The sequence below is a fragment of the Fusarium oxysporum genome, chromosome XII (genome assembly GCF_013085055.1).
Source record: "Fusarium oxysporum Fo47 chromosome XII, complete sequence".
Lineage (NCBI taxonomy): Eukaryota > Fungi > Ascomycota > Sordariomycetes > Hypocreales > Nectriaceae > Fusarium > Fusarium oxysporum.
The window spans coordinates 318,772-332,087 of record NC_072851.1 but is presented as its reverse complement, the minus strand read 5'-3'; the positions used below and the strand labels follow the sequence as shown (position 1 = coordinate 332,087).

At 49.5% G+C, this 13,316-nt stretch overlaps 3 protein-coding genes across 3 annotated transcripts; all 3 read left to right on the top strand.

Annotated features, from left to right (window-relative positions):
* Positions 1 to 316: 316 nt before the first annotated feature.
* Positions 317 to 4,667, top strand: FOBCDRAFT_282000 (ABC-2 type transporter-domain-containing protein; the record flags this gene model as incomplete). The annotated part of the gene is made up of 3 exons (XM_031193255.2): positions 317 to 4,015; positions 4,069 to 4,232; positions 4,289 to 4,667. The coding sequence occupies 3 exons, from the start codon at positions 317 to 319 to the stop codon at positions 4,665 to 4,667; spliced, it is 4,242 nt and encodes a 1,413-aa protein (XP_031029876.2).
* A 437-nt stretch (positions 4,668 to 5,104) lies between these two features.
* On the top strand, positions 5,105 to 10,675 carry FOBCDRAFT_192866 (uncharacterized protein; the record flags this gene model as incomplete). The annotated part of the gene is made up of 14 exons (XM_059608736.1): positions 5,105 to 5,257; positions 5,310 to 5,396; positions 5,447 to 5,473; positions 5,523 to 5,900; positions 5,955 to 6,739; positions 6,792 to 7,007; positions 7,063 to 7,738; positions 7,789 to 7,805; positions 7,855 to 7,897; positions 7,949 to 8,131; positions 8,187 to 8,254; positions 8,594 to 9,370; positions 9,494 to 10,102; positions 10,159 to 10,675. Exons 1-14 carry the CDS (start codon positions 5,237 to 5,239, stop codon positions 10,673 to 10,675), a joined length of 4,404 nt encoding a protein of 1,467 aa, XP_059468141.1. The 5' UTR covers positions 5,105 to 5,236.
* Positions 10,676 to 11,922: 1,247 nt separating this feature from the next.
* On the top strand, positions 11,923 to 12,218 carry FOBCDRAFT_281997 (uncharacterized protein; the record flags this gene model as incomplete). The annotated part of the gene is made up of 2 exons (XM_059611611.1): positions 11,923 to 11,928; positions 11,979 to 12,218. 2 exons carry the CDS (start codon positions 11,923 to 11,925, stop codon positions 12,216 to 12,218), a joined length of 246 nt encoding a protein of 81 aa, XP_059468140.1.
* Between the last annotated feature and the right edge of the window lie 1,098 nt (positions 12,219 to 13,316).

Here is a 13,316-nt window from a genome sequence, read left to right as displayed (position 1 = left end):
AGCTTTCGAAGATGCCGCGAGGGAGACGGTCGGACTCCTCGCTCCTGATAATGAATGGCGTTTCCGCAGGGTTTTCAACTTAGTTTCGATTGCTGATCAATTATGTTGTTCTCCATATCTGAGTCCGGAGGGTTTTTGGAGGTTAGTCAGTAAGGTCAATGACGCCTTGAAGAGGTATAGTTGCTGTGTAAATGAAAACGTTTCTGTCGCTGTTATATCACACTCACCTTTCGTTCCAATACGTTCTTTTACTCCATTAAATCTATATCGCTCTCTAATTCCTTTTCTCTCATTTCCTTAATTCTCAACCGTGACAATGAGTGTCAATTCCTCCTCCACCGAGGACGGCTCCATCACAGCCACTGACATCCAACCTACCCCAGCCTCAACCGACAAACCCCATCTCGAAAAGACCAGCACAACAACGCAATGGCATCTCGCCCCCGAACTCCAAGCCATGCGCGATGCCGACGAGGAAGTCGGCCAAAAACCTCGCAAACTCGGCGTTACCTGGCAGAATCTCACCGTGAAAGGCATAGGCAGCGATGCAGCGTTCAATGAGAACGTCCTGTCGCAGTTTTACCCTTTCCATCAGAATGCTAAAGACGCACCTATGAAGACTATCATTGATGACTCGCACGGTTGTGTCAAGCCTGGCGAGATGCTGCTTGTTCTTGGACGCCCTGGGAGTGGATGTACCACCCTTCTAAGTGTCCTAGCGAATAATCGTCTGGGTTACGAAGAGGTTTCTGGCGATGTTCATTACGGCAACATGTCTGCCGAAGAAGCAAAAGCCTACCGTGGACAAATCATAATGAACACGGAAGAAGAGATCTTCTTCCCTAGCCTGACAGTCGAAGCAACCGTCGACTTCGCCGCACGCATGAAAGTCCCCTTCCACTTACCCTCCGGCATAAAGACCCGTGAAGAATACGCCCAGTTCTACAAAGACTTCCTCCTCCGCTCCGTCAACATATCCCACACAGCACATACTAAAGTCGGCGATGCTTTCATCCGCGGTGTATCTGGCGGCGAGCGCAAACGCGTGTCTATCGTGGAGTGTCTCACCACGCGAGCCAGTGTGTTCTGCTGGGATAACTCTACGCGCGGTCTTGATGCGAGCACGGCGCTGGAGTGGGTGCGGGCTATACGCGCCATGACGGATATTCTGGGTTTGACTACTATTGTGACGCTGTATCAGGCTGGTAATGGGATTTACGAGCATTTTGACAAGGTTCTTGTTCTTGATGAGGGGAAGCAGATCTTTTACGGCCCGCAGAAGGATGCTGTTCCGTTCATGGAAGATCTTGGATTCGTGAGGGATTCGGGATCAAATCGTGGGGATTTCCTCACAGGTGTTACTGTTCCGACTGAGAGGCGTGTTGCGGAAGGGTATGAGAATACCTTCCCTCGTGATGCAGATGGTGTACGCGCAGCCTACGACAGATCAGCCATCAAAGCTCGTATGGTCGAGGAGTGTCAGGCATACCCCATCAGCACCGAAGCAGCCGAGAACACCGCAATCTTCAAAGAGATGGTCACCCGCGAGAAGCAGCGCTACGTCCCCGCCTCGTCCCCCGTCACCACGAACCTCGCCATGCAGATCCAAGCCGCTGTCACAAGGCAGTATCAGATCATGTGGGGTGACAAGTCGACGCTCTTCATGAAGCAGGGCGCGACTCTCATCCAGGCCTTCCTTGGTGGATCGCTGTTCTACTCTGCACCTGATAACTCCGCTGGTCTCTTTCTCAAGGGAGGTGCCTTGTTCTTCTCGGTCTTGTATAATTCGCTTTTGGCCTTGTCGGAAGTGACGGATTCTTTTACTGGACGGCCCATCCTTGCGAAACATCGGTCTTTTGCACTTTATGATCCGGCAGCTTTTTGCATCGCACAAGTCGTCGCTGATTTGCCCATTCTGGCTTTCCAGGTTACTCAATTCGGTCTTGTGCTTTACTTCCTCGTCGGTCTCAAGACTACTGCCGGTGCATTCTTTACGTATCTCGTCACCAACTACGTTACCGCCTTGTCAATGACGGCCTTCTTCCGCTTCATCGGCGCTGCGTTTCCAACCTTCGACGCTGCTACCAAGGTCTCTGGTCTTTCTATCGTCGCGCTGTTTGTCTACATGGGATACATGATCATCAAGCCCGAGATGCATCCCTGGCTATCGTGGATCTTCTGGATCAATCCCATGGCTTACGGCTTTGAAGCTCTTCTTGGGAATGAGTTTCACGACCAAGAGATTCCTTGCGTTGGTCCCTACCTTGTTCCTAACGGCCCCGGTTATGTCGGAGGCAATGGAGGACAAGCCTGTGCCGGCGTCGGCGGCGCTGAACCCGGTGCTGCATTCGTCACAGGCGACGCTTACCTCTCGAACATGTCCTTCAGCCACAGCCATATCTGGCGCAACTTTGGCATCAACTGCGCCTGGTGGATTCTATACGTTGGTCTCACCATCTTCTTCACATCGCGATGGAAGCAAGTCGGCGAAGGAAGTCGAAGTCTTCTCATTCCTAGGGAACAACAGCACAAGTCCAAGCATCTTCTCCCGTCTAAGGACAGCGAGACACCAACGGAAAAGACGCGCGCTGATACCGGAGCTGGCGCTTCTGATGGTGAAGTTGATCCCAACCTCATGCGCAACAAGAGTATTTTTACCTGGAAGAACTTGACCTACATTGTCAAAACCTCAGATGGTGACCGTGTCCTCCTCGACAACGTGCAGGGCTACGTTAAACCGGGCATGCTCGGCGCATTAATGGGTTCTTCTGGCGCCGGTAAAACCACCCTTCTCGACGTCCTCGCCCAGCGCAAAACCGAAGGAACAATCCACGGATCAGTCTTAGTCGACGGCCGACCCATCCCTGTATCCTTTCAACGATCAGCTGGGTACGTCGAGCAACTCGATATCCACGAGCCACTAGCAACCGTCCGCGAAGCCCTCGAATTCTCTGCCCTGTTGCGCCAGTCTCGGGATATACCCGACGAAGAGAAGTTGCGCTACGTGGATACCATCGTCGACCTCCTGGAGCTGAACGATCTCGAACATACACTTGTCGGCCGTCCTGGAAATGGCTTGTCAATTGAACAGCGGAAACGCCTCACCATTGCTGTTGAGTTGGTTGCGAAGCCTAGCATTCTCATCTTTCTTGATGAACCAACGTCTGGACTGGATGGGCAGGCTGCTTACAATACGGTGCGCTTCCTTCGAAAGCTCTCGGCTGCGGGACAGGCTATTCTGGTGACGATCCATCAGCCATCTGCACAGTTGTTTGCGCAGTTCGATACGCTGTTGCTGCTTACCAAAGGTGGAAAGACTGTGTACTTTGGCGATATTGGCGACAACGCGGCTACTGTTAAGCAGTATTTCGGCCGTTATGGTGCTCCATGCCCACCTGAGGCCAATCCCGCTGAACACATGATCGACGTGGTATCAGGCGAAGATGGCCCGTACAAGGACACGGACTGGAACCAAGTCTGGTTGAAGTCCCCGGAACACGACCAGCTCACCAAAGACCTGGACCATATGATTGAAGTAGCAGCATCCCAACCCTCGCACACCAACGACGACGGCAACGAATTCGCCGCGTCAATGTGGACGCAAGTCAAGCTCGTAACGCACCGAATGAACGTCTCCCTCTTCCGCAACACAGAGTACGTCGACAACAAAGTCGCCATGCACATCCTCCTCCCGCTCCTCAACGGGTTCACATTTTGGAAGATCGGCGATAGCTTGACAGATCTGCAGCAGAACTTGTTTACCGTGTTCAACTTTATCTTTATCGCTCCGGGTATCATCGCGCAGCTGCAGCCGCTGTTTATTGACCGCAGAGATATTTATGAGGCGAGGGAGAAGAAGAGCAAGATGTATCACTGGGCGCCGTTCGTCACTGGGTTGATTGTGTCGGAGTTGCCGTATTTGCTGGTTTGTGCGGTGTTGTATTTTGTTTGCTGGTATTTCACTGCTGGGCTTCCGACTGGCGCTGAACATGCCGGTAGTGTCTTCTTTGTCGCGGTAAGCTCTTCTTTCTCTGCTATATCTTGAGCACTCAAGCTAACATGATTCAGCTCATGTACGAAGGCTTGTACACTGGCATCGGCCAGGCGATCGCTGCGTACACTCCCAACGCTGTCTTTGCATCGCTTGTCAATCCTCTGGTCATCACCACTCTCGTCTCTTTCTGCGGTGTTATGATCCCTTACAGCCAGATTGTAGAATTCTGGCGATACTGGTAAGTGATAGACCCTCCCATGGCATCCCAACATCACCATCTGACTCAAGTCGCAGGATGTACTACATTGATCCCTTTAACTACCTTATGAGCTCGCTCCTCGTGTTCACAACCTGGGACAAGCCCGTCCACTGTAAACCCCACGAGCTTGCCGTTTTCGATCCTCCTTCCAACACCACCTGCGGCGAATATCTGTCTGATTACCAGAGCGGTATGGGCAAGGCCACCAACCTCCTCAACCCGGATGCATTCGCCGATTGTCAAGTTTGTCAATACACCTTAGGCTCGGACTATCTCCGAACATTGAACCTCAAAGAAGAATACTACGGTTGGAGAAACGCTGGTATTGTTGTCGCGTTTGTGATTGGTTTCTATGGGCTTGTGTATGTCATGATGAAGCTCAGGACCAAGGCTACCAAGAAGGCGGAGTCTTAAAACGAATTGATAATATTAGAATGGTTAGAACGGTGTACCCTGCTGATTCTCTTCTTCGTCTTTTTGCTTGACGGCTTTCGGTCGCATTTAGCTTAGTTTTAGATATTATTTCGGTTTAGAATGGATATTAATTACTCTGGGTAAACAAACTACTGTTTCGGCCGCGTGAACTTGTTGTTTCCAAACCGTATTAGAACTGGCCAGAGGTTAGACAGCGGGGTTCGTCCACCAAAGTATCAGCTAACTTAGCTTGCCACAGTGGAGAGGCGCCACTAAACCACGGCGAAATCAGGGGCCTCTCCTTTTCGGCGCCATTTCGCCGAAAGTCTTGACCTCTGACTTGTCACAATTGTCATGATAACGAGGGATGACATTCATTTCGCCGAGTCCACGGTCGTCATCACATAATCGACTTACATGTACTTTAATGGAAATTCAACATATAATCATCAAGACCGGGGTCTCTTGTCTCATCCTTACCAACATCCAAGCGCTCAAGATACCTGTTTCAACTCTACAACACTAAATAACGTCTCCCCAGCTATTCTTCACTCTTAGAAACTTGCAAAATGCACTACACGCCCCGTGAGGTATATATTCCTTAACCCCTGCGCATCGTTGACACTGAAATATTGGTTGCAGGTCGAGAAGCTTCTCTTTTCCCAGGCGGGCCGTCTTGCACAGAGGCGTCTGGCCCATGGAAAGAAGCTCAATCATCTCGAATCTAGTGTAAGTCAAGACATGCCGTCCCACAGTGAACAGGCTAAATCAAGTATTAGGCTCTCATCGCTACTGTTCTCCAAGAAGTAAGCTCCGCTCCCAAATGCGCTGTTCTCAAGGTACTGACGTGATCAGATCATCCATAACGAAGATTACTCCGTCGCTGATCTCATGAAACTGGGAAAAGGCATTTTGGGACGCCGGCATGTCCATCCTTCTGTCGTGGGTACGCTCAAGCAGATGCAGGTCGAAGGAACCTTCAAGACGGGAACTCATTTGATTACTATCCACAATCCGATCAGCACTGATGAAGGTGACTTGAAGATGGCTCTTTATGGAAGCTTCCTTCCGATTCCTACTTCGGACCTGTTTCCTGCTGTTAATGAAGCAGACTTCCATCCGTTGGCGATGCCAGGCGCGATCCGTCCGGCGGACACTGGGGACATCGTTCTCAATGCTGGCCGCAGCCGAGTGAGACTTACCGTCACGAACCAGGGTACTCGGGCAGTTCATGTAGGTCATTACACGCATAGATACGTCCTCTGTCGTACTAACGTGGGTTATCAGATCGGCTCTCACTTTCACTTCATGGAAACAAACCCCGATCTCGACTTCGACCGCGGAAAGGCCTACGGCTATCACCTCGATCTTCCGGCTGGAGAGTTTCTGCGCTTTGAGCCGAATGAACCGAAGACAGTGACTCTCGTTCAGGTTGGAGGTTCTAGGATCATCCAGGGCGGAAGTGGCTACACCAAAGGTCCTGTCGATCCCACCAACGTTCAGAAGATCTTACAGCAACTGCAACAGGCCGGGTATCGACACTCGCTTGAGGGGTCAACAGAACAACAAACTGTCAAGCCTTGCTCAATTAGTAGGGAGAAGTATGCTTCTGCATACGGACCCACGACAGGTGACTGTATTCGTCTTGGCTCAACTGACCTCTGGGTCAAAGTCGAGAAAGATTGTACGTCGTATGGCGATGAGTGCACATTGGGTTGCGGCAAGACTATTCGAGATGGGATGGGAGCTGCAAGTGGATGCTCCGACGCGGACTGTCTTGACTTGGCTATCATCAACGCTGTTATCATTGATTGGACGGGCATCTTCAAGGGCGACATTGGCGTCAAGGATGGTGCTATTGTCGGCATTGGAAAGGCTGGTAACCCAGCTACGATGGATGGTGTCTCTGATAACATGGTTATTGGGTCAAACACCGACATCATTGACGCTGGAGGTAAGATTGTCACTGCTGGTGGAATCGATACTCATGTCCACAATATCTGCCCCCAGCAGGCATTTGAGGCCATCTCCTCCGGTATCACGACGCTCTTTGGAGGAGGTACTGGCCCAAGGTAAGTTTCAACCCCTCAACGCAGGTTGCATTGTTAGTATTGACATGAACAGCACCTCATCTACAGCAGTCAATGGCACTGCTAGCAAGAAGTACATCCGACAAATGATGCAAGCATGCGATCAACTTCCCCTCAACTTTGGCCTCGTCGGAAAGGGCAGCGACTCCGAAAGGGTCGGTCTTTTCGATCAGATCAAAGCTGGCGTCATCGCACTGAAGCTGCACGAGGACTTTGGCTGTACGCCTTCAACAATCGACAACTGCCTGAAGTAAGTCATCTACCAATGAGCGTACTGTACCCCAGAACCACGCTGACTGCTATAGTGTCTGCGAAGAGCAAGACATTCAATGCCATATACACACCGACGGCCTCAACGAAGCAGGCTTCCTCGAACACACCGCAGCAATCTTTAAAGGGCGTAGCATTCACGTGTACCATGTTGAAGGTGCAGGCGGTGGTCATGCACCAGACGTGATCAAACTAGTCGCGTATCCCAACGTCCTCCCGAGCAGCACGACTCCCACGATGCCTTTTACGACGAATACTATCGACGAGCACATCGACATGGCTGCCAACTGCCATCGCCTGTCGAAGGATAACCCCGACGATGCCTCGTTCCTGAAGAACCGAATCAGGGAAGAGACAATTTCAGCTGAGGATATTCTCCATGATATTGGAGCGATTAGCATCATGTCATCAGACTCTCAAGCTATGGGCCGATCAGCCGAGGTGCTGACGTGCACTTGGAAAGCAGCGCACAAGAACAAGGTCCAACGCGGACCGCTGGATGAGGACAAGGATACTGGCGCGGACAACTTCCGCGTCAAACGGTTCATCAGCAAGTATACCATCAATCCTGCGATCACGCAAGGAATCAGCCATGCTGTTGGTAGTATTGAAGCTGGTAAACTGGCGGACTTGGTGATTTGGGACCCAGCTGAGTTTGGAACGAAGCCATTCCAGGTTTTGAAGAAGGGCTTTATTACCTATGCACAGATGGTAAGCTAATTCATCTTGACGCTGACAAGAGTTACTAACATGTCTTGTAGGGTGACCCCAACGGAGCGTAAGACTTTCCTTTCCATCATCATGGTTAAATGTTAACCCTTTCACAGTGTCGCAGATGTCGAACCTTTGATCAGCCGACCCATGTATGGAGTAAGTACTGCGTCGCAATCATTGATTGAGAAATTTCTGACGTAGTTCCAGGCTCTACATCCCGAGTCGAGCGTCATGTTTGTATCCCAAGCAAGCATCGCACAAGATGGTGACGTCCACTCGTATAATCTTAAGAAACAGATTGAGGTTGTCAAGAACTGCCGAACGGTAAAGAAGGGCGATCTGAAGTACAACAGTGCTACGCCAAAGGTTGATGTAGGCCCTGAGACTCTGGTAAGATCTATATTTATGGATGATGAGGGACGAATAATGGCTAATCATTCCATAGGTTGTTACTTGCGATGGAAAGGAACTCAGGTCCGAGCCGGCGAGCTCTCTTCCTCTGACGAGACAATCGTTCTTGTACTAGATAGTTACGAAAGGACACTTAGCTTAGAGGTTGTTTTGGACTTGGTATTTAATATAATCCATAATACAATAAAAAGCTCCATAGGCTGCTATATCTTGTGGTTGAAAGGTTTCCCTCGTGTTGAAGTAGTACAGCAAGTGAGCTTCTGTGTTGAGGTTAGTGACCGTGTAAGCCACTAAACCTTTGAGGTGTAGCGGCTGGCTTGGCATAGGCGGCCCCAAAACAAGGCACTAGCGTACTGTGTCATAAGCAATGTCGACTGTGACTCAGCACTGTCAGCTTGTAAAATTTTCCCAGTCACGCAATTGAAACCTCCGGTATAAGAGCCATAATACCTGCCCCATTAATTCTATATGCCGAACTTCAAGTCTCGATATGGATAACAGCGAGGTAGATGACAGCGGTGCTCATAACGAACCTGGCACACGCACCTATCGACTCCATAACAGACGTCGGCCTTGTGACCAATGTCGAGCCCGCAAGGTTCGGTGTCAAATAGAGAATGACAGACCGCCGTGTCAGCGGTGCGCGCAAACAGAAACTGCGTGTACTTTCGTAGGACGATCAAGACGTACGACACGACAGAACAGAACTCGATCTGTGTCCAGTAGCGCTCATTCACCAGCTGTCAATCATGTCCCCCATGATAACACATTTGATCTTGACAACTCCTTCGAGACGGGAGATATACCAGCTCAACACGCTTCCTCTCAAGGACCGACCATCTTCGCAGCAACTCCCCCCGTCTTATCTCACCAAAGCCAGGTGCCGTATCATCAAGCATCAGCCCTTGGCAGTGTGGCCGCTACAACCCAGTTGCAGTTCTCCAAGTCCCTCGACGACATCAACGGGCAAACCTCCATTCTCCTGGGAGCTTCCTCTGAATCTGATCCGTGGTTGCTCCGCCACTGTCAGTTCGATGAATATGGGCTCAGAAGCTTCTATGGCCTGCAGTTTCGTAACATCGGTGGAGTTCCTAACAGGCAGAAGATTCCCGTGCACTTCATCGTGAGACAAGACGAGACGGATATGGTAGACGCATCGCTAAGAGTCAGACTGAATGAGCTCATACCTGTGTCATGGGGCCTGAGGCTCATCAGACTGTAAGCCGCCGCGCAATGATAACTACTAGGGTGAAGACTAACCGATTGAATCAGGTTCTACAAACATGTTTACCCTGTAATGCCTATTATATCTTCGACTTACTTCAATCAAGAACTGCTTAGCGATTTATATCCCGCGCCCAGTGTATTTGATCACGTCCCTTGCCACTTGCTCGGCGCCATGTACGGCCTTGCAATACCCTTCGCTAGAAACGACGATCATCTCTCCATCGTCGACATGTACAACCAACTTCCTCTCGAAGTTGTATGGCGTCTCGTCCACGAAAGCCTGCAAGTAGAAATCCGACATCCTCAATTGTCTGTCTTGCAAGCAGGCCTTTTCTATCTACACGGGACAGGTCAGGACCACCGACCGCTTTCCACAGCGCCGGATGCGTTCAAGTGGTCATGGCTTGGCAGTCTTGTAGGCATGGCTCATAATCTAGGCCTACATCTCGAGACTCGAATGTGTGCCATTCCGACTGAAGAGAAGCAACTGCGCGCCCGGCTCTGGTGGGCGTTGTATACTGAGGACAAGTGGGTATCGCTTCTAATGGGTAGACCTCCCTACATATCCGAGGATGAATGGGACGTCTCCCCGCTGGAGGAATCAGATTTCAGCGTTCCGATCAGTGTTCCCTTTGCGGATATTACCCATGCTGAACTGACACGACCATTTCGCGATATGTCCCGCCTGTCGGCAATTACAAGCTTGGTACAGTCGTCCTTCTAGTAAGTGTTTTTACCTGGCTATATCAAGGTTACACTTGTTTTGACGCTTCTTGCAGTTCGTTAAAAGCTTCTCAAAAGCTCTCCGAGAACCTGTCACTCTCCATTCAAATAGCACAGCCCATCTTTGAGCAGTTGAGCTTATGGCGTGCTTCAGTCTTGGCCCCGGAGTCACCAACAATAACAAGTAACAATGGCATGCTCAACGACAAGGCATCGTATCCCGCAGCCATACTCGTGGCGCATGCAACACTGGTTACATATGTATGGAGAGCGCTCCTACGACCCATCGTGCCATCAGCTATACCGCCGCTTATCGTCGATGATCAGCAGCTTGCAGAAGCGTCTCTGTATATGGAGCTTCAACCGCATGATATCGAGAACCTTTGCTGGGATCTACCAGATCTATCGCATCTCGAGTTACCACTGAGAAGCACCGTCGATGGTACGAGCTCACATGATGCAGTCACTCAGAACCTTCATCAGTCCTCCCTGGCCTGGGCTACGAGCCTGTCAAGTCTCGTCAAAAACCTCTCTCCCGCTCGTTTCCATGAGTTTTGGTATTCTTGTGAGTGATGGATACCCGCCCCCATTTCCGTGACTCAAAAGTCCGTTAACCTGGTACTAGGGTCAAATGTTTGTTTCGCCGTGATGTCAAGTTTTGCAATGGTTGTCTTCATTCAATCGCCTACGCAGGAAGCGGCACTGAGATCAAGGGAGATGCTCGTGTCTTGGCGTCAGATTGTAAGGGACCAGAGCAAAGTCTCTCCAATGTTACTAATAACATTGGCGCGTATCGATGGATATTTCGCCGCTGGTCTGTCTGACGTATTTTCACTGCCGGCCCATGTCAAAGCGGCACTCCAACCCTAGCTTCGGCGAAGTTGGCTACGTCACTCTTTCGGCGAAAGTTGTATGGAGTAGCAAGGGACCTTTCGCCGAGCCCCACCGCCTTACCCTACGTTAACTTAAATACTTAAACATGGCCAAACTTCTTATACAACTTGAACTATGAATTACTATCACTCAAATAATTATTCACCGTCGGCATTTATCGAGGTAAAGGAAAATGGATCGATACGTGGACTTACAAACTTCCCGCGTCTCTCAATCATCGTCTTTGGGCCAATGCCGCTGTGTTGGCTGCGGTTTCACTGGACCACAAACAAGTCAAAGAACCGAGAACCGACTTCCTTCGTACTCAGAAGCTATGGGTCATTACCATCCAAGAAACTCTCAGCATCGCAACGGAAACAAGAAGAAGACCAAGTTCAAAAACAGTATTATTGCTCGACTTTTACATTTCAAAGAATAAGTATGTCGTCTTCTTTCCCTTCAAGACTTGCAAGCTGACATGAACCCTGCCCCAGCTTGTTTCGGTGGTCGATCCCTTCTCCATCTGTCGTTATTGTAATATTGTAATTGACTGCTGACTGATTTTGGACATAACAATCAAGTTCAGCTCTATTCACAATGCTCGGATTTCTCCATTAGTTACATAGGCACTTGAAAAGGTTGCTTACAGGCTGCATTTTAGCTGCGGATCAGAACTTCAGAATATTGAATCCTATTTTTCTGAAGGTCAATTATATCAACAGAACAGCCTCGAAAAAGCTTGGCTCAGCTGCCTAATGCCAGCCACAAACAGACTGGTGCACCTGGCAGGAAGATATGTATATAGCTATGAATGGAAGTACTTAAGAGCATTACATCTGTACCAAAGAGAGGGAAAACTTAAACCATCCCTTTTATTATTTCACAATCACTTTATTTACTATTCTTACTATACCCCTATATATAAGATTGTTTAAGAAGCACTTACTATGGTGGTAAGTACTAGTCAAGGTGTCTTCTGACATGGCTGACATCTATGCAACAGAACCTCAAAGACAACCAGGGTCAGAACATCAAATCTGGTCCAGATAATTGGTATAAACTCGCACTGGCTGATGGAAAGGACCTCTTTTTCATCCACAGGACTGAAGGGGGCCGTGCAACAAAGTGCTTCATATCTGCTATTGATGCTGGACAAGGAATGGTACTACGCTATCAGCGCTATAACGGCGATGATCGACCCAATCAGGGCTGGCCAATTGGTGATAAGGGAGACCTCCGTTGACTCCAGTACGGTTCGGCCGCCAGAATCGGCGTTCTCTTTTATACCCACGACCATACCAATCTTGTGACATCCGAAGATGCTTTTATCCATGGACTTCGTGCTGAGCAGTTGGCTGACAACAGGATCTCTCTGTATGCATATGATAGAGATGAAGAGCTACGCGGGCTTCGGGTAGGGGGACCATCGACTCTTTCTTTAGGTTCTGGTGATTTCCCAGTCGGCCTGGATTGCGAGTTTGTCAAAGTGAGCAATGGCATTTCAAAGGGTAACTTTTAAGATAAAAGAAGATTTAACTGTATAATGTTATAGTTGACTCATGTTTAAGGTTCATATTATTTATTTTCTTTTATGACACAAGAAGAGTATATCAGACAGGCCTTGATGTCGCTTCGTCGGTGATCAGGAATTCAAGATCAGCGAAAATCTTACAATATCTTCTCCGCCAAAAGAGTGGACACCCCTCGCTAACCTGTTCAAGAAGATGCAGAGGCGTTAATAATACAAGAGGCTAGAGGCTTTTGATAATAAATCTAATGAAAAATAACACTATCTTTGATATAATGCCTCAAGGCGCTCCCGGGTTGTTGATCCTCTCTACACTCGTAGGCCAGATATTTCCCGACCTTGGATCCTGCTGCCCGAACGGCTCAGCTGACTGTCCATATATTGAGGTCATATTTTGATTCGTGGCATCGCCTGTGAGATGCTGATACTGTCCTGTCGAACTAGATGGAGATGGGGAATATGACATGTGCTGAGATGGTGAGAGACGCTGCTGACCTCCAGAGTGATGGAACTGGTCTACAGCTGGGATGTTTGGATGCTGCTGATAACTTGGATTGGACATGGTCGTTGCCTGATATAGTGCCATGCCAGGCTGTGGACCACCCATTCGCGGCGGTGTATTGTACGGTCCCATCGAGGCCTGCACTGCCTCGTATGAAGGTCCTTGGCGGTGTTGCTGCGCGAAATTCCCCTGATCTGGACGCATGTGGGTTTGAGACTGCGATGACTGGGTTTGCAGCTTAAAGCTGTGGAGCGGATTATTCCTTGCTTCAGCAGAACCCATCCCTCTGTGGCCAGCGCCAGATCTCATAG